Source organism: Phoca vitulina, unplaced genomic scaffold (genome assembly GCF_004348235.1).
Source record: "Phoca vitulina isolate PV1807 unplaced genomic scaffold, GSC_HSeal_1.0 scaffold1, whole genome shotgun sequence".
Classification (NCBI taxonomy): domain Eukaryota; kingdom Metazoa; phylum Chordata; class Mammalia; order Carnivora; family Phocidae; genus Phoca; species Phoca vitulina.
This window is the reverse complement of record NW_022589704.1, coordinates 77531087-77551373: the sequence shown is the minus strand read 5'-3', so window position 1 is coordinate 77551373 and position 20287 is coordinate 77531087. Positions and strand designations below refer to the sequence as shown.

Genomic DNA, 20287 nt, shown 5'->3' with positions numbered 1-20287 from the left:
ACAGGTGCAAAAGGAGCCACTGTATACCCTGGGATGGGCAGATCAAGAGACTGGGGGCCGGCAGGTGTGGCACGGCATTCAACTAAGAAGGTAGAGCATGTGACTGGCAGTCTGCTGAGCCCTTGAAAGGAACTTTTAGAAGTGTATCTTCTGTCTGCTCCCCAGACACACCCTGGATAGTGTGCACTGAGAGTCGGGCAGGGGGTACCTACTTATCTTAGGCAACTTCCAAGGTAAGTTCATAGACCACACTCCCTTTGCCACTCTCCTCCCACTTGTCCTCCCCTTGATTCCCACCCATACCCACTGCATTTTTCCATATAAAAACCTCACCTTCCTCTTTTCTCCCACAATAGAAATGAACACCCCCTCAAAACCAGAGACCACATCTATTAGGCACTGTTTTCTCTTTGCTTGATGAAAGGGAGGACAGGGTTTCCAAATATTGTACAGACGTAAGGGGAAATATTTGTACTTTGGGGAGTTGGGAGAGAACAAAAGAAGTCCTCTACCTGGATTGGGCTAATCTATCAAAGCAATCATTAAGTGTTCACGTTAATTGGGACGCCTGGGTGGCTCAGTCAGTTGGGCGTCTGCCTTCGGCTCGGGTCGTGATCCTGGGGTCCTGGGATTGAGACCCGCATCGGGCTCCCTGCTCAGTGGGAAGCCTGCTTCTCCCTCTCCCACTCCCCCTGCTTGTGTTCCCTCTCTCGCTGTCTCTCTCTCCATCAAATAAATAAATAAAATCTTTAAAAAAATAATAATAATAAATAAATGTTTATGTTAAAACAAAACAAACATTCATACCTTCCTATACTTGGAGCTTCATTAAAATGCAAATAAACAAAGATGGGTATTTGTTGTTAGTTATTTGACCTAAGTAAAGATTAATTTCCAACCCTTTCCTCAGAGTAATTTTTGATAAATGAGAGCCAGGGGAAATTGGGTACTTCAAAGAAATGCAGAAGGCACAGTCAGAGAAATGTGACCAGGCAAAGAATGGGGAAGCCGCGATGGTTTTGCTGCAGCCTTGCTCAAGTTCAGTTATATTTACTTCCTAAGCCACAAACTTAAAATACTCATATAATTCTACTTTCCAGAGCAATACCATGGCTTGCTCCTTCCAACTATCTATTCACCCTGTTTCTCTCTGACCACGCCTGTGTTCTTCACAGTCAGACCACGTGGTCTAGACTATATCTCTTTTGCACCAAATCGATACTCTCTAACCCTATCCGTGAGTTGGGATACAATTCCCTTATTTCTCATTTGCTGGGGGGCCAAAATAGAGATTCTGAACCCTAATAATTTTATACATACCTCAGTGAGCATCTAGTGAATTTTGTACCCTCAGACTACATCCCCACAACTGCTCTTTCCAGGAAAGATGAGAGCAAGCCTTCAATGTTCAGCGCAAAGATGCCTCGGGGGATTCTAGGCTAACTTCAGACCGGGCGAGTCCAGAAAGTTGGCGTTTTCAAAGGATTCCAATATCACTGGCGGGACTAAGAAAGCATGAGAAAAATAAATATGAGGGCAAATGGAAAGCAATTTGGCAGCAAGAGTAGAAAAACTAAACGGCAAAGAATGACGTAAAGAAAGAGAGGCAAACGTTGCCCCCAAATGACTGTCAATCAACAGGAGATGCCACTAGCATTGAGCAGGGGGGGCTATCACTAGACCCACAGACCCTACACAAAAGGAGTGGAAAGCGTGGGCTATTTTAAGGCATGGTGATTTTACTACTAACAATGATTACTTTTTATTTTGATCATCCTCAAAGTTAGAGTGGTTTGGGGAAGCTACGGCCATATTCTTATTAACTCTGACTATCTACCCACCCATCTTTCTCCCCCAACTTCAAGGATTTGTCATGTGGGGAAATTTGTGTTAATATAATAAGGTACCCCAAAGTTGCTGGAATGTCCTAAAGCTCTGAAATGGAGCTATTTTTCTGGAAGTTGATGTATTTACCTGCTGACCACAATAAGCCAAGGACTGCAGCAGATCCACCCAGGACAAAGACAGACAGAAGGCAAAGACATCCCACGTCACTGCAGACAGTTTAGAGTGTGCCAAACTATGCACACCTTTGTTTTAAATTTTCTATACAAGCTTGGCAATGTTTAGGGAAAATTACAGTAACGTTACCAGCATCAAGTCCAACATTAGTGTTTAAGCCTAAACCCCACACTCCAGAATTGACTTACTGCAAATAAGACATTCAGGGTTTCTCTTAAAATCCCTACTGAAGTTTTTTGTTTTTGTTTTAATCACTGCTGAATCTACACCAAGTTACACAAACTTCTAATAGAAAAATGTCTGTGACAGACAGAATTAGTGAACCACTTTCTGAGTGGATGAATTTTAAAATGTAGATGATCATTCTATATCCTTAGTTTGGGTTGCCAATGCAAATGAGTCAGAGGATTTGCTTCAGACACTGAGTTAATTGTGTAACACTACAGTGAAAAACGCCATTGGAGAGGACTTGCTGACCTCACAGTCCAAAAAAACCATTTAAAAGATGTGGAAACCAGATGTTTCAGTCACATTTCAGCCTCTGCTCTGAGAACTTATCCTGGACAGCCCCTAACAGGCTATTACTTCTCTACAACTGAGATATGATCATCTTAGCTTACTTATTTGTCCTGCTGTGGGAAGAGGCTCACGGATGGGGATTCAAGAATGGAATTTTTCATAACTCCATATGGCTCGGTAAGAAACTTCACTCATGAGCTTCTTCTTGGGGACGTTACTTCTTTGAATTCGTGGAGAAGTGAATTGAAGCAGGAAACTTTTTTGTTCTGTTCAAGACTGATGTTTTCAAAGAAAATGCTGAGGAAAAACAGCTTTTAGAATGCACGTGCCTTTTTTAAAAAAAACTGTTCTTGCCTTCTAAAATTAAAAAAATAGTTTTTTTTAAGAAAGTGAACTATTCAGTAGAAAATAGAAGTTAATATCTATATTCCATATGAGAAAATATTTTTCAAAGCAGATGTGATGGTATATAGTAGAGAAAGTTTAGCAAAATAAAAACACCATATTTTGTTTTTACTTCAATGCATTTGCATTCAGATTTCATAGCAGGTAATTATAACAGAAATGTAACAGGTAAAATTGGAATATACAATGACTTTATAATCATTTGCCTGTGTACTCTGACCTGTAATGTATATCTTGCTTTTTCCAAACATCTTTTGACTAGCTTGATGCAAAGCCAGCTTGTAATACAAAACAAATGAAAAAGGCTTGTATTTCTGAATGGAGTCTCACCTCTTTGATTCCTTTTGTTTGACCTATCCATATAAATACTTTTCTACCCCTTTTGTTAGACCAGGAAAGTTTCTTTTGTTGTTTTGTTTTGTTAAATGTAAGGAATGACATGCGCCTAACGTGACTATAAACAATAGACCAAAAAAGGCCAAATAGGGAAAACCCAAAATACCCTGTATAGTACTCTAAACAACACTTTCTCGTGACACAAATTAATGTTGCTTTATGTTCATTACTGTGTTTGATAGTGAAAAAATTTTGAATTACTCGAGAAGAAAATTGACAAATTCTTGTATAAAATAAAGAAATACAGAGAAAGCAAAATTAACCTAGATCTTGTTCTAATGCTTGCTAAGCAGCACATGGTTGTGGAATATTTTCCCTTTCAGCATGTTTCTCTCTGGTAATAACTGCAGCCATGCGGATTTCATTAAAAAGCTCGATTTGCAATGCACCGCCTTGCCCCCTCTTTCTTCAGCTTGAGCCAGTGAACTAGTTTCATGCTGAACAGTGCGATCCATTTGGCCAAGATGGGGTCTGGGACTTTTTCGAGGAGTGAACAAGTCTCTTTGTTTATTTTCCTTGCACATTACCAATCTTAGGAAATATACACACATTTGTTAGAAATGGAAAAAACTGCCATAAAGCTAGTATGAGTTAAATCCGCATGCATAAACCTTGAAACGCTGTCAAACTCTCTAATGATCAAGCATTTTGGTGCTGTTTTTTTTTTTTTTTTAAAGTGATGCTGTATATTACAAAAATTGAACATGGACAATAGAAGTTCTGTCCTAGAGGTAGAGAGGAGCACACCCAAATGTTAATAGTAGGCTGCAAATCTGAGGCTCAGGGTAATTGCAAATTGCTTCAATCTCAGACAAATTATTGACCAGTCAGCCTAACACAAATTGTTTACAGTTGGTTAGGTCAATATGGTATTAAAAACTATTTAGAGAAGGAAGAGAATTGGATAGGAAGGCAGGAATATGCTAACAACTAGCACGAACAAGGCACTTCAAACTCCGTCTCAGCTCCCTAGTAAAACGAGAAGGTCAAAGTAGGGGACTGCTAAGGTTCATTTTTAACTCCGGTATCTGCCAGTTCCTTAAATAGTAATTACTATTCCTTAAATCGTAATTTTTTTTTAATAACAAGGACAAGGCACTTCAACTAATTTACATAGATGGTGAAAATCAAAACTGCACAGATAAGCAATTTTTTTCAGCCATTGTACTGAATCTAAAAAAGAAGAAGGACAAGTAACATTATCACGAGCTCCTACTAGGATTCAGAAGTTATGCTTGTGGGTTTTAATGATTTATTTATTCCCAAAATAGCTATCATTATTCCCATTTGATAGAAGAAGACACCGAGGTGTAGGCAGTAATTTGTACAAGGTTACACAACTCGTCCAGTGAAGAACCAGGAGGAGAAACTAGAGCCAACATGCTACTGTTGTCCTATGCTAACAGAAAAAAAAGTAGTGGTTAAATACTCAGTTTTAATGAATGACTAGGGACTCTAAAAATGAATAAATTATTATTCCTTCTGAAAGGTAAAACTTTTAAAATTAGGACTCATTGTACAAAGGATCATCTTGGTAGTTTAAAATTCTGAATTGAGGAATACTTTCAAATAAATGTGTGCTTACAATTGTCAAATACGTACCAGAGTTCTCAACTGCTCATAAGGCAAAATAATAGGAAGTTTGTCACTCTTTCAGGAAAAATGTAGAATATTAGTATTATTTAATGAATTTAAAATGATAGCATATACTTTTCTATCACGTAAGTTACTATCTTATTACTAGATGAGTTCTAGTACCAAAAATCTAAGAAAAATTACTGGGGAGAAAACTTAAAATTATTTTTCAAAAACCTCTCTGTTAATTAATTTTTTCCCTATGAATGTCTTATTTTGATTAGGGAGTAAAAGACAAGGAAATCTTAGTTTGAGAAACATTTGCAGACATTAAAATAATTCCTACTAATAAAGATCTTATAGTCCATATTCTCAGGGAATAGATACACTTTTAACATTTTTGATAATCTCTAATATGGTACATAAGTAAGTTCAACATGTCTCCCTTCTCTACTAAAAGCCTTAGTACTCTTATACTTCAAAATAAAGGTACTTCCATTGCCCACTAGTGTCCAAGTTGCCTGAGAAGAGGACTTGATCCACAGTACTTAGCAAACCTCATGGTATATTCTCAAAATAACCAAATTGGAAACTAGCGAAAGTTTAGTTAATGAGGCTTTACCAATATGAAGAACACTTGAGCAGTAGGTGACTTTCAAACAGGAAGATAACTTCCTGTATTAAGGAAGATAACTTTGATGTTCCTTGTGTTCTCTGACCTATGAGCATCAGATTGACTAAGGTCTTCAGTGCATAAGTGATGGGAATTTACCATATAACATGTAAGAACAGGATCCCTTGCAGTCCAGAGAAACAGGGAAGGTGCCAAGCAGCATCTCCTATTGAACTGTGGGAGTGTCAACTTTAGCTTGGGGAGGAGAGCGAGCAATGACATTTCTACTACTACTGGATTCATGTCTTGCTGCATGCCAAGGAATATGTGTTCTCATCGGAAATGATCTTAATGGTGCCTGATTGTACAGGTCAGGGTACAAAGACTTAACCATAATCTGATAGTCTACACAGAACGATGAGAGTTAATGTTATGATTATCGTCCTGGAAAAATTTTCACATTGTCTCTATGGCAAAATGCACTCCAAACTCAAAACAATTTAAACAGTGATCTACTGGAAGACAACTCATTTATGACTTACTTCCTAAAATATGTTGGGAACAACATGTGAACTAAAAAAGACAAACCAGATAAAGAATTTAGCAACTGGTAGCTCGGTGTGCCCAATTTTTTCTCCGCTGTGTTTGAATCTTTTTTTTTTTCCTTAACGCAGTTTTATTTGCTTTGGATTCTTTAAACCTTTCCTCAGTTTTTGATTTGTTTACTAAATTCTCCATTATATTGCATTAGTCATTTCCCTCAAATGGATATTTTGGATCATTTTCCTCCATCATTTTGAGCCTACATAATGGATCAATTTTCATTGGTTTCTTTTGCCTTCACCTCCTTTTCCCCCCTATTGTTTACTTTTCCAAGTTTTTATTTGATTTAAAACAAAGCCCAAAAAAGTCAAAACTTTGTCACCTTTTGATAGTTTAGAAATACAATGTTGTCTTACAGCTTTCATTCAGGCCATCAGTTCAGAAACATAATTTAGCCTCAAGTTTCTGCTATGTCCCCAAATTCCCCTAAAATTCCCCTCATTCATATTTTTTTTCAAAGCTTTCTAACAATGAAAACTTAGCCACCCGAGGCCACTGACCCAGGAAACTCTTTGGCAGGAACAATAGCTGACGCAATCTTTTAGATGAAGCCACAAAATTTCCCTTGTTCCACAAGAATGGATCATAGCATATTTACAACATTTTGTGAATTCACAGAACAAGCAGCAGGTGTGTACCACAGAGAAGCTCGGTCTGGCAAATACAAGCTCACCTACGCAGAAGCCAAGGCAGTGTGCGAATATGAAGGCGGCCAACTCGCCACCTACAAGCAACTAGAGGCAGCCAGAAAAATTGGTAACTAATTTGACAGTGATTTTCCTTCTTTTTCACCTTTGGTGGGAAAAAAAAAATCCCTTCTTTTCTGTAACCCCTTCATAAGATTTCTCTCTCCAGTCCTTCCAATGGTTCTCTAAGCCCCTATGACATCTCTGCTCTCTGGCTTCTCCCATCTTCTCTGCCTAGAGCCAGTGGAAAGTTCTTAGTGCTAGCAACTTATTTGGGGTCACAACCCATTGTGAGCTAATATAATAGAAGTCAAAAAACAAAGATATCATTATCTCAACATCATTTTAATTCCTCATTAATTTTAATGCCATTTCTATTCATTTTTAATACTGTTCTATCTTAACTTCTGAATATGGGTTTCCTCAGCTGTTAAATGTTACTATGTTGAGTTTTACAAAGAAATTTGCTTGGTAGAAGAAATACTGAATTTAGTGGCTTTTTTTTTCAAAATATTTTTTTAAAGATTTATTTATTTGAGAGAGAGAGCTAGCAAGCATGCCCCCATGCGGGGGAGGTGAGGGAGGGGTAAAGGGAGACGGAGAGAGAGTGTCCCAAGCAGACTCCACACTGGGCACGGAGCCCCAGGCAGGTCTCCATCTCACAACCCTGAGATCACAAACCCAACCAAAGCCAAGAGTCAGACACTTAACCCACTGTGCCACCCAGATGCCCCTTTTTTTCCCAATGTCTTTAAGTTCAGTGGGAGAATGCATTTGTACTTTAGGATCACAAGGAAGATAAGCAGGTTATAAGATGGCAGGAAGAAGAAACTGAGAAGATGATGTCAGGAGACCTGGTGCAAACACAGTGATTAACTAGTGCTAGTTCTTTCTTAAAAAAAAATAAAATAAAAATGCACCATGACCATCTCTCCTGGTGGTTTTACAGGTGGATATATAGGAGAATCCAAAAGGCCACCCCCATTCAGAACTCTCTTCTCCATTGAAGAAACCCCTTTGCTGATTAAAAAAAAATACCTGGCAAACCTTATGCTATTATATACATATATATAAGCTATATATAGCTTATATAATATATATATAGCATATATAATATATGCTATATATATAAAATATAAAATATAGCATATATAATATATGCTATTATTATATATTACTCAGGATAAAAATAAAACTGTTCTCTAAAAATCCCCAAAGTCTCCCCAGCACATTGCTCAGTCTAGACCCACAGGGCTGTGTGTAACTGGAACGCAGTAACTAGAACAATGGCTACAAAGGCCGGGGCCATTACTGGCTGTCCTGGACCTCCAGTAAAACCACTCTTGGATGGCAGTGGCAAATATTTAAACAGCCTCTGAAGCTGGGCAAGGAAAACAGGGCTGAGGCTTTGTTCAAAATTTATGAGCACATGTATCCTTATTCAAATTTTTAAAAATATTAGCAAATTTTAATTGATCCTGAAATAGAAACTAATTAAATTATCATTTGAGGCACACCTGGGTGGCTCAATTGTTAAGCGTCCACCTTCGGCTCAGGTCATGATCCCAGGGTCCTGGGATCGAGTCCCACATCGGGCTCCCTGCTCCGCGGGAAGCCTGCTTCTCCCTCTCCCTCTGCTGCTCCCCCTGTTTGTGCTCTCTCTCTCTCTCTGACAAATAAATAAATAAAAATCTTTTAAAAAATTATCATTTGAAAAAAAATTGCTTTCCAGGATCGATGGTAATTTCAGAAATTATTTCATGGCAATAGATAGGTCAATGGTGAAAAGAAGCCAGCTCTGAACTTGGATTGTTTTCATATCCATGGTATTATGATTTCCAGTCCACCTGCCTCTTTTTTTTTTCAAGTAAGACGTCATTTTCTAGTAAAAGTCAGATGTTACATTTTATATGTATTCAAACTTTATTTTCTTTTTTAAGAAAAGGGTTTTTCAACAAAATCAAAAGAAAAGAAAGAAAACAGTTTTCCCTCCTTTTACATACCTGGCTTTGTGCAGCTGAGAAGGGGCTGCTTTTGTTAAGATGACCCTCACTCAGCTGAGGGGGTTTACCAGTTAGCCCATAATCCTTTCCTTCTCTTGCAGGATTTCATGTCTGTGCTGCTGGGTGGATGGCCAAGGGCAGAGTTGGATACCCCATTGTGAAACCAGGGCCCAACTGTGGATTTGGAAAAACTGGTATTATTGATTATGGAGTCCGTCTTAATAGGAGTGAAAGATGGGATGCCTATTGCTACAACCCGCATGGTTTGTTACAAATAGTAATTTTATCTTTGCCAAAACAGTTACATGTTACCAAGAGGTTATTAGATATAAATGGCTCCTTCTCCCAGAGATAAATCAACTTGGTGATGATGATTGTTCATAACAACAACGACACACGGAGTGATTACGCTGGGCCAGACCCCGCCCTGCTGCTCCTCTTCCACAGTCAGTATTCACAACAACTCTGCAAGGAGCTGTTGGTATACCTGTTTTAGAAATCAGGAAATTGAAGGTCTAAGAGCTTAAATAACTTACCGAAATCAGACATCCAATAATTAGCAGGAAGGTAGGATCTCAGATTCAGGTCTTTTCTATGCCACGTCTTTTTCTATTCCCGACCACAAAGGGGAAAAAAAAAAAAAGCAGTTTATAAATTTGTCACGGTTAATTAGCTAAAACAACAAAGTGATATTACCAAATGTTAACTGTTCAAAATTACCCCTTTGATAGAATGGAGGAAAAAAGAGACAAAATAAACTCTTCCCTTAATTTCTTTTTGTGCATAAATTCTTTTTTTTTTTTTTTTAAGATTTTATTTATTCATTCAACAGAGAGACACAGAGAGAGAGGGAACACAAGCGGGGAAGCGGGAGAGGGAGAAGCAGGCTTCCCACAGAGCAGGGAGCCCAACGCGGGGCTTGATCCCAGGACCCCGGGACCACGACCCGAGCCGAAGGCGGACGCCCAACCGACTGAGCCACTCAGGCGCCCCTGTGCATAAATTCTTAAACTTCCAAACTAAGCAATTCTCACTCTATGGTTTGTTTTCACAATTATATACTGGATATACTAGTTATTATTATATAGTATATTTTTATTCATATTTTCCCATGGTTGATTGTAGCTAGAAAAATTTTAAAGAGACAATTAATTCAACATAATGACTATAAGGAGCTATTCTTTGTTCATGTTCTTGGAGGAAAAAATAGATTGTTCTTTTTGGATGCATTTCCCCCAGGATGATACTACAAAGAATTATAATGTGTTACCAAGTCTGTCTCCCATTTATGATCACAAACATCTTCAGGTGTTGTCCTGTTTCAATCTGCCTTATAAGAAAGTCCCTATAGAGGGATGCCTGGGTGGCTCAGTCAGTTAAGCGGCTGCCTTTGGCCTGGGTCATGATCCCAGGGTCCTGGGATTGAGTCCCACATCGGGCTCCTTGCTCAGCAGGAAGCCTGCTTCTCCCTCTCTCTCCCTCTGCTTATGCTCTCTCTGTCAAATAAATAAAATCTTAAAAAAAAAAAAAAAAAGAAAGAAAGCCCCTAGGGAGAAGTTACAGTGAGTTATAGTCAAGTTCTAGCATATTACTATAGAATTTATTATTCAATGATATTAACCATTGGAGAATGTTTCTCATGTTTGTAACTAACCTTTATCTCAAAATAATGTGTATTCTAAGTAGAAAAGAATTTTGCCTAGAGCCATCATCTATTCCCACTTAAGACAAAATATTAATAAATATGTATAGTGCATTTATATAGGGCTATAATTTTCAAACCACTTTGACATACATTAAACCTATGTTTATTTAGTTCTATATCTAGTTATTGTTAATAGTTCATATATCTTCTTTTCCTCCCTCTTCCTCTTCCTTTTTCGTCAGTATATTTACACAAGCAACTTTCTTTTTACTCTCAAGAGTCACTTTTATTTCCAAGTATATTCTCTGATTCTTCCTTTGCTTGATAAGCTTTAGGATCTCTGAGCATCTATTCAATCATTTCCAAAGGTCAAGATCTAGGGGAGAGAAAGAAGTGCTAATGGAAAGGTTCTTACAGTATTTCCTTGCCCTTTTATAAGGACGCCACCTTAACTTACAAATTTTTATAAATTGCTTTTGTTTCTCATAGAGGCTTTTTACTCTGGGACTATTTGTACAGAATCCTGGGAGACTTGTTCTTACTCAGGTCTCAGCTTACTTTTGGATTCAGTGACATGCTGATTTTTTAGGACGTGGTGAACCTGAAGGGGACTGGGGGCCGCCTGAACTAGCACTGGGAGAGGAACAGTTCAATGAAAACTAATTGGAATGAAAAAATCATAATGGTATCAAAAAGATAAACCAATGACTATCAATTAATAAAATATAGAGCTGAATAGCTAAACAGACAAATTGTTCAATATTTGTATTGTTTCCTAATCTAATGGAATAGACAACAAAGATAGGAGTATATGGGACAGAGCAAATCACTCCAAAAACTGGCACTGAACATGCTTATGTACACGTATAAACTATGTATCATATAATATTTAACAAGGCAATAAGAACAGCTTACATTTTGCATAACACCCTGATGTTCTCTTCCATGTTACTATCCTTAGAATAAAGCTGTGAGGTAGGTAATGGGAGAGGCATGATTATTTTTACTTTACCAATGAAAAAACTGAAGTATAGAGTGGTCACAGAGCTCAGACTAGATCCCTGACCTTCTTCTGTCACTCCCCTGTCAGAAATTCTAAGATCCTCTTCGGCCCTGAGGGAGATAAGCTTCCTTACCTTCTATGGCATTAGGATTCTAACACAATTTTTTTTTTTTTTTTAAAGATTTTATTCATTTATTTGACACAGAGAGACACAGCGAGAGAGGGAACACAAGCAGGGGGAGTGGGAGAGGGAGAAGCAGGCTTCCCGCAGAGCAGGGAGCCCGATGCGGGGCTCGATCCCAGGACTCTGGGATCATGACCTGAGCCGAAGGCAGACGCTTAACGACTGAGCCACCCAGGCGCCCCTAACACAATTTTTTTAAATAGCTCTTTTAAAGGATAATATTCTTGGAAAAAGCCTCTGACTGATTCAATGAAAAATGTTTTCGAATGCTACCCACAGTCACCACCAGCACCATTCACATTATTTTTGAGTTTCTAGACTGTAGACACTTACTTGATCTGAAACTAAAATTAACCAGGGGTTTTCCATACTTTTCCCTCCAGGTCACACTATAAAATCACTGGTTCTGGCAGAGGCTGTTTGATTGTTTGTTCTCATACCAGGTTATAAGGCATGGCAGAAATCTATAAAATGATAAATGACTTGAAAAACATGAATGTCTCCATCAAATCCTCAAATACTAGGATTGAGGTGTTAGTTTAAAACCAGTGAAAGGAGTATAGAATGATTATAAATTATTCCTTTTAACTGGATTAGAGTGACCTTCAAGGTCCCTTGTGATCCTGAAATTCTATAATGATTTTCCAAACAGAATTTATTGGACTCATTATTCTAAATGTCCAAGTCCCTGAGGACACAGTGTTGACACCACAGGACAAAATCCCAGCCATCTTGATTGGGCTGTTGGTAACAGGGGTACACATATTCATCAAAATACATGAACATATACACATGAGACTTGTACATTCTTTTTTTTAAAAAAAAAAATTATTTTTAAGTAATCTCTACACCCAACATGGGGCTTGAACCCATAACCCCGAGATCAAGAGTCGCATGCTCCACTGACTGAGCCAGCCAGGTGCCCTGAGGCTTGTGCATTCTAAGCTGAAAAGATAAAAAGCAAAAAAAGTGAACAAGAGCACAATTATTAAGTTGCTATTTTTTTCTTGTTATTTTATTTTTTTAAAAATTCAGTCTATATTCATTTGAAAGAATTTAGCAACGAATAATGAAAATATTCATTTATTCTTTAGCTGTAAGTATATATATTCAATATTTCATTAAAAGTAATAAATAGGCACTAAGAAGTACATATCAGTTTAAAATAGGGATATTTTTTCTAATGCTTTCTTTCTTTTCTTTTTTTGTTTTATCCATTTCAGCAAAGGAGTGTGGTGGTGTCTTTACAGATCCAAAGCGAATTTTTAAATCTCCAGGCTTCCCAAATGAGTACGAAGATAACCAGATCTGTTACTGGCACATTAGACTCAAGTATGGTCAACGTATTCAGCTGAGCTTTTTGGACTTTGACCTTGAAGATGACCCAGCTTGCTTGGCTGACTATGTTGAAATATATGACAGTTACGATGATGTCCATGGTTTTGTGGGAAGGTACGTGTTTCCCCATTATTGATTTTCTAGTATTTCTACTCCCCTGCAACACCATATCTGTTTTTAGCAAAGATTTTTCTTAGTATGTGAAGCTGCTGCATGTTCTTATAATTAAAATAGTGACAGCTGCCTTTTGATTACTGTTAAGTTGTAAGAATTAAATAGTCTATTTAAAAAGACTTCAGGGTGCCTGTATGGCTCAGTCAGAAGAGCGTGTGACTCTTGATCTCAGGGTCGTGAGTTCAAGCCCCATGTGGGGTATAGAAATTACTTAAATAAAACTTTTCAAACAAATAAAAAAAATAAAAAGACCTCAGTATTTAACTAACAATAGGAGGAAAAAGACACATGTGAATTGAGAAATCTGTTGGGGATTTTTAGGTATTCTAATTTCTATCAACCTCCTAAAAAGAATTATAAATTCAGTAATTACTGTCTTTCTTCTGTGTACAAAGTATTGTGCTAAGCATTATGAATGTAAGAATTAAGCAAAGTATAGCCCCTTCTCTCATAAAATTTACCTAAATGTACAATGGATATCTTCTTTAAAATAGCTTTCATTACCATAAAAAACAAGTGCTCCTTTCCTCAATATTTCTCCCTTGGGTTTTCAACATGCTGGGACGCAACAGATCTGTGTTGCCATCCTGAATCTTCAATATAGTTTAAACTTTGAATGTCTCACAAAATATTACAAATCAAAGCATATCTAATTATGTGTTTTATTTATTTAACCCCCCACTTAATAACGCATATCTGAGACTATCCATTATCAATAGACTATCAGTTATCAATTTTCTATCATCCACAACAGTAATTTAATGAAAGAAAATGGTAGTGAGGACAATTAAAAATGATAGACTCAGTAGTTTGTTGTGACTTTGAAATGTGCAACTTAAGCACAAAGAGAAAGAAAGGCATTTCTTGCATACATGAACAACAATTTTTGGAGGGAAATTGTTTTTGCTTTGTTTTATTTTGCTTTCTGGCTGACGGACTACTGCTATAGAAAAAAAGTACAAATAGTTTTAAAACATAGTCTGAAGAAGAGATGAAGCGGGGTTGGTGAAATTAAAAGCAAAGTATTTGTTGAAAGAATGGACATCCTACCTTGAGAGTCAAGATGATATTTTCATTCTAAACCTAGTTTCAGAAATCAATTACAGCCCTAGGTAAAATAATATACTGTTTTTTAAAAGGTTTTCAATAGACTAATTTGTTATTTATTGGATTTATATTATGTGATAAATCCTTCCCTTTTATGTAATGTACAAGGGAGTTCCTTTCAAGTCATAATTCAGATAAAAATCAATCCCTCTTGTAAGGTCCAACATAATTTTCCACATTTAGATCAGTCTACTCTAGAATTCAAATTAGTAGTACCATCAGCCATACACCTATTCCTCTTTAACCGTGAAGAAAACTGATTAATCAGAATCAAATTTAAAATTTTTCCAAATAGATTCAAATTGTCTACTACACAAATAGTTTTGCACGTATACAGAATAGAAATGCCACATATTCTTTTTTAAGAATCTCATTTATACTGTGAGGTTATTTGACACAAAAAACTTTGTTTTAATCCCTCTTCTCCCTTACAAATTCAAGTTTAAAAAAAACAATAAAAACTTATAAAATAATAGGAAAACGAGCCATTACTTAGGAAAAATAAAGCACTTTAATTACAGGTCAGAGCTGCTTGCAATAGCTGTGTAATAGTCTTTTGTGTGACTTCTCTTTTTTAAAAATTCCCTTTCAGATACTGTGGGGATGAGCTTCCAGAAGACATCGTTAGTACAGGTAATGGCTCTAAATTGAGACGTAGGACTATGATTTGTTTTCTCATAGTGTCACTGAAAGTGAAGAACCCAGTAGTTATTACTATTTCCTTTTTAAAGTTGAGGGAACCATTGGCACAGATGTAGCTTACCAGTTCGTAAAATGCAGTGTTTATACTTAAAGACTTACGCCATCTCCTTACACCAAAAATGTGTAGACTTATCAGGTGCAGGAATGCAGTCTGAGATGGTCTTGCACCTGCAAATCCCTGAATACTGCCTAGGTTATGACTTCCATAAAATGTGGTTAAAAACAAACAAACAAACAAAGTTTTTCATCAATAAAGGATTGAAAAGTATTTTCCGAAGTATTAAAGTTGTTAAAAATACCTTGTCACTGAAAAAATTTTACATCACACTTAACTGCATTTTTATCTAAACACAGCATTCTCCAGAGTGTTGTGAAGAACAGTTCTATGAAACATTTTTAATAGGTGTTGCATGAGAAAAGAACACTAAGGTCAAGAGAATTTGGGAAACATTGGTTTAAACAATGTTAAACAGGTATCTTTATTGGAAGATGTCAGAGAGCTTTTAATATGCTAATTATGTATAGTAAATCTCAAAAGGCTAGCTATCGTTGGCGATGTGTTCCAAATCTTTTTAACTCCTGCCAATTACTTTTGTGACTTTGCACCATGCAATGTACCTCAAGAAATGAGTTTGTAGTCGTATATATATTTATTTCCATAAGCAATATCACTGCCATTGCCCCATACCGCTATTTTCTGGCTAAGAACCTTCACTTTCTTAGGTGTTTTTCTTTTTTAATTTTTATTTCCATCCCCAGCACTAGTAGTTGGTATTCTTACTTGCTCTATTTTTCCTCCAAGTCATAAAATTATCACAATGTTTCTGCAACTAAAAATAACAAAATACACTGAATTGTAATTTCTAAGTGGTCCTTAAGCTCAGATACCACTAGCTAAATTACTCCCACACCCTAGCCTTGAAGTGCACGAAATTCTCATGAAATTCTCATTTATGCGTCAATATTACAAGATATAGAACTTCTTATTCAATCCTTGAATGATTAATTGCTTAAAAGTTATTCATTCATTCTCTGTTACAATCTCCCTAGTAAGGGCAGCCTACTAAAATGTTTATCTCAGGGCGCCTGAGTGGCTCAGTCGTTAAGCGTCTGCCTTCAGCTCAGGTCATGATCCCAGGGTCCTGGGATCGAGTCCCGCATCAGGCTCCCTGCTCAGTGGGGAGCCTGCTTCTCCCTCTCCCACTCCCCCTGCTTGTGTTCCTGCTCTCGCTATCTCTCTCTCTCTGTCAAATAAATAAATAAAACCTTTAAAAAAAAAAAAAGACATTTAAAAAAAACCTGTTTATCTCATTCTTTTCCTGAGAACATATTTTACATTAACAGAAAGTTAAAAGAAGACAGGAGCCATCCGTAGGAGGTAGTTGGGGGATGAGAATCCTATTTTTAAAAAAAAGAAAGAAAAGAAAGAAACAGGGAGAATCAAGGCCTGAAACTTGACATTTTTTCTTGTTTTGTCTAAAACAGAAAAAACTTACTTCAAGCATAATCAAATTAGTGTTTTTCTAACACAACTGCAAGAAACTGAAAAAAAAAAAAACAACAAAACCGCACACAGTTTATTATTCAAAGAGAAACAATCAACACACAGAAGAGAACACAGTTAAACAAAACAGCCAAAGATTTAGCAAAACAGCAAGAGGAGGAAATTGATACCAAGAAATAGAAAAAGATTTAAAATACATTTGAAGTATAATCCTACCAAGTCAAGTATAATGCTGTTAACATTTTGATCTAGTTTTCTTCTTAAATATGTGCTTATTCAGCCAGGATATTTACATTAAAAAACAAGACCAGAAAATGAATGAACTAAAAACTACCCATACACTAGACCACTTTAATAAATAGTATATAAAGTAAGAATATACCCACTCTCCTCATCTCTGCTCACCCAAGAAAGGCATTGGATGACTTCCAGGTGTTTTCCTGTATTATATAAACATGATATACACAGATATCATGGACATATTTCCAAGTCAGCATACAGTATATAGATCATTCAAATTTGTTTTAATGACTGCCTAGTAGGTCCCTGTATGGATGTACCATTATTTGTCATGTACCAATATTTAACATCCTAAAGATGATTATTTCTGATTTTCTTTTCTTGCACTATTCAACATTTCACTGGATATTTTTAAACCTCTACTTTGTGGTGCTATTTTTTTTTTTTTAAAGAGTAGATTCCTAGAAGTGAAATTTTGGGGTCAAAAGTGATTTCATTTTAAATGTCAATAGACGCTGCCAAATTGGCACTAGCCCTACAGTGACAATTTGTATATTAACCACTTGAGTAATCTGTAAAATGTTGTTTTTTGTTTGTTTGTTTTTAATTTAGGCAACTCTTCCAAGTCTGAGAAAAGTGTAGTGGATAAGAGCATGAACTCTGGAGCCAGACTCCTGGGGCTCAAACCCGGTTCTGCCACTAATTTAGCATTGTAGCCTTGGGCAGGCCACTCAGGCTCTCTATGCCTCAATTTCACCTGTAAAATAAATATTTACAATATCCACCTCATAATGTTGTGGGGAATAAATGAGTTAATAGATGAAAGGCACCTAAAGCTGTGCTTGGCAAACATTAGCATTCGATATATGTGGGGATTTTTTGTAATGAATTCTGGATTTGTGATGTGGATGAAGAAGACCTTTCCTTGGTGAAAAAGAAAAATATTCCTATATTTTATTTTATATAATAGATTTTCCCTTCTTATTTTTAGCATATTTTTGGTCTTAAATGCAGGTAAAATGTATTTAGGTACTCTGTGTAAAGTAGGGAGTTAGCGTTGTGGCTTTGTTTCTTACAATGTAAAGCTTGTCGCCCTGACATCATTTATAAATAATTCATCCATATCTCGCTGGTTTAAACGGCCTGACATTCTCCTGAATTCAGTGGCTGTTCCTTCTATAAAGAATACCTTTTAAAACAGAATAGAAAAATTTCCTGTAGGACAGCTTAAAGGGCCAGAGGAGAAAATAGGAAAGTCTCTCACCCTGCTACACTTGGCAAAGGAAACACAGACTCCACTGCTTGAGAATCCAACTCTGAATTCTGGGAGTCTGGTTCATGACTTTTTATATTCTCCTATAAGAATGATGAGTCTTTGGACTGCCAGACAAATTAAAGCAGAGTAACATCTTTGTTCTTTTGCGTTCCCCCTCCTCCCCAGGAAATGTCATGACCTTGAAGTTTCTAAGTGATGCTTCAGTAACGGCAGGAGGTTTCCAAATCAAGTATGTTGCAGTGGATCCTCTATCCAAATCCAGTCAAGGAAAAAACACGAGTACTACTCCTACTGGAAATAAAAACTTCTTAGCTGGAAGATTTAGCCATTTATAAAACAAAAAAAAAAGGACACTCAGTGTTTACGTTTGTATCTTTTGGAACCCCTTATTAATAGCATTTATTTATTTTCTAAATGTGAAAGGCAATACCTGATACTCTGGGGAAAATTGGAAAATACAGAAAACTTTAAATGAGAAAATAAAATCTCTCATAATCCCACTGCATAAAAATAACAAGCATTAACATTTATATATTTTTCTTTTAGTTATTTTTCAATTTGTGGTATATGTATATATGTATCTATATGTATTTTGTATTTGAAATTTTGGAATCCTGTTCCATGTACAGTTTTATATCTTAGTTTTTTTTTAACTTCGAACTTTATGGCTTAAGCATTTTCCCGTATCATTGAGCATTCTGCAAACACATAATTTTGAACAGCTGTAAAATATTCCATGGTATGATTGTTCCATACTTTATTTATGCTTGTCTCTATTGTGGGAATTTTAAGTTGCTTTCAAAAATATTGCTGCAATAAATATCCTTGCACATACATATTTGTACAGCTCTCTAATTATTTGGGATAGGGTCCTTGAAGTAGAATTACTGACTCAGATATTAATTAAAATGGAATTTTGTTAGGATCCCTGGCTAGCCCAGTCAGTAGAGCATGCAACTCTTGATCTTGGGGTCATGAGTTTGAGCCCCACGTTGGGGGTGGAGTTTACTCTAAAAAAATAATAAAATAAATGTACAGCTTTAGAAAAATAGAATTTTCCTTTTTATGGGCAAAAGTGACATATCATCATGGTTTGAATTTACAATGAGATTGATGGTTTATATATTTTTGATCAGTTTTATTTCTTTTGTGAATTATTTTTTCATGTCTTTCACCCATTTTTTACTTACATATCCTTTTGATTTATAAGAAATCAGTATATATCGGATATATAATTTCATGTCTGTCATATATATGTTGCAATTTAATTTTATGTGAAGTTTGATTTTTATGATTTTTAAGATTTTTATTAAAGGTTAAATTTTATTTACTGTCATATTTACTGATCTTGCTTCAGTCTCTTGTCTTTACATTTAGAATGAATATTCCCATTACAACTTGATGTATTTATTCATTAATATTTTATTCTTATTATTTTATGGCTTTGCTTTCATAGAAGGAAAAAGTCACAGTTGTTACCCTTTATATGAGGGGTAATGGTTACTATCCAATTAAATTCAACAAAAATGTTTGTGCCTGGCACTGTTCTGGACACTTAGGAAACACTCAAGAACCAAATGATTAAAAATCCCCAGGCTTGGGGAGTTTATGTTCTGGTGTGAGGAGAGAGTCAATAATTAAACATGATAAATTAGTGAACTACACGTTAGAAATAGATTAGAGAGACTTCTTTATTAAATTACTAATGGAATGAGTATAGATTTAGAAAAAGAAAAAAGACTAAGAATTGAGCCCTGGAAGAGGAAGATCAGCAGAGAAGACTGAGAAGGAGCAAAGGATGAATTAGAAGGAATATCCCTTGGGGTCCTAGAAGCCTAATAGAAAACATATCAAGGAGGAAGGAGTGATCAACTGTTAAATGCTGATTTAAAAGCACTACAAAGATGAGTGCTAAGAATAACCACTGGGTTTAGCAACATGAAGATTGTGGGTGACCTTAAGGAGCAATCTTGGGGTGTGGAGGCAAAGGCCCCCTGGAGTGTCCTGTAGAGTGAAGTAGAGGACACCACTGGAGACAGTGAGTCTGGCTATCAAGGAAATGGAGCTGTCAGGAGAACTGGGTTGAAAGAAGGCTTTCTTGATGGGAATGAACTGAGAGAAAGGAGAGATGCTGGGGCCATTTTTCTGAGTCTGGGTAGTAGTCAGAGTCAATGAGGCAGGAAACAGATGACACAGTCAAAAGGGGGAAACTGAAGAGATTATCACAGAGGTGTGGGTTGACTTATAGAAAGCTCTCAAAGGATGGTGAATCATTAGATGCTCACCACAGAA

The 20287-nt window shown here is 36.5% G+C and overlaps 1 protein-coding gene across 1 annotated transcript; it reads left to right on the top strand.

The window, feature by feature from the left end:
- Positions 1–2466: 2466 nt before the first annotated feature.
- Positions 2467–18559, top strand: TNFAIP6 (TNF alpha induced protein 6). The gene is made up of 6 exons (XM_032410603.1): positions 2467–2718; positions 6752–6889; positions 8924–9085; positions 12878–13106; positions 14866–14906; positions 18161–18559. The coding sequence occupies exons 1-6, from the start codon at positions 2625–2627 to the stop codon at positions 18328–18330; spliced, it is 834 nt and encodes a 277-aa protein (XP_032266494.1). The 5' UTR covers positions 2467–2624; the 3' UTR covers positions 18331–18559.
- The last annotated feature ends 1728 nt before the right edge of the window (positions 18560–20287 follow it).

Bases quoted from the DNA above. Each gene is read 5' to 3' on its own strand.
- TNFAIP6 (XM_032410603.1), top strand. From the start codon at position 2,625: ATGATCATCTTAGCTTACTTATTTGTCCTGCTGTGGGAAGAGGCTCAC. The intron at 6,890-8,923 runs GTAACTAATTTG...CTTCTCTTGCAG, and splicing joins AGAGGCAGCCAGAAAAATTG to GATTTCATGTCTGTGCTGCT. The intron at 13,107-14,865 runs GTACGTGTTTCC...ATTCCCTTTCAG, and splicing joins GTCCATGGTTTTGTGGGAAG to ATACTGTGGGGATGAGCTTC.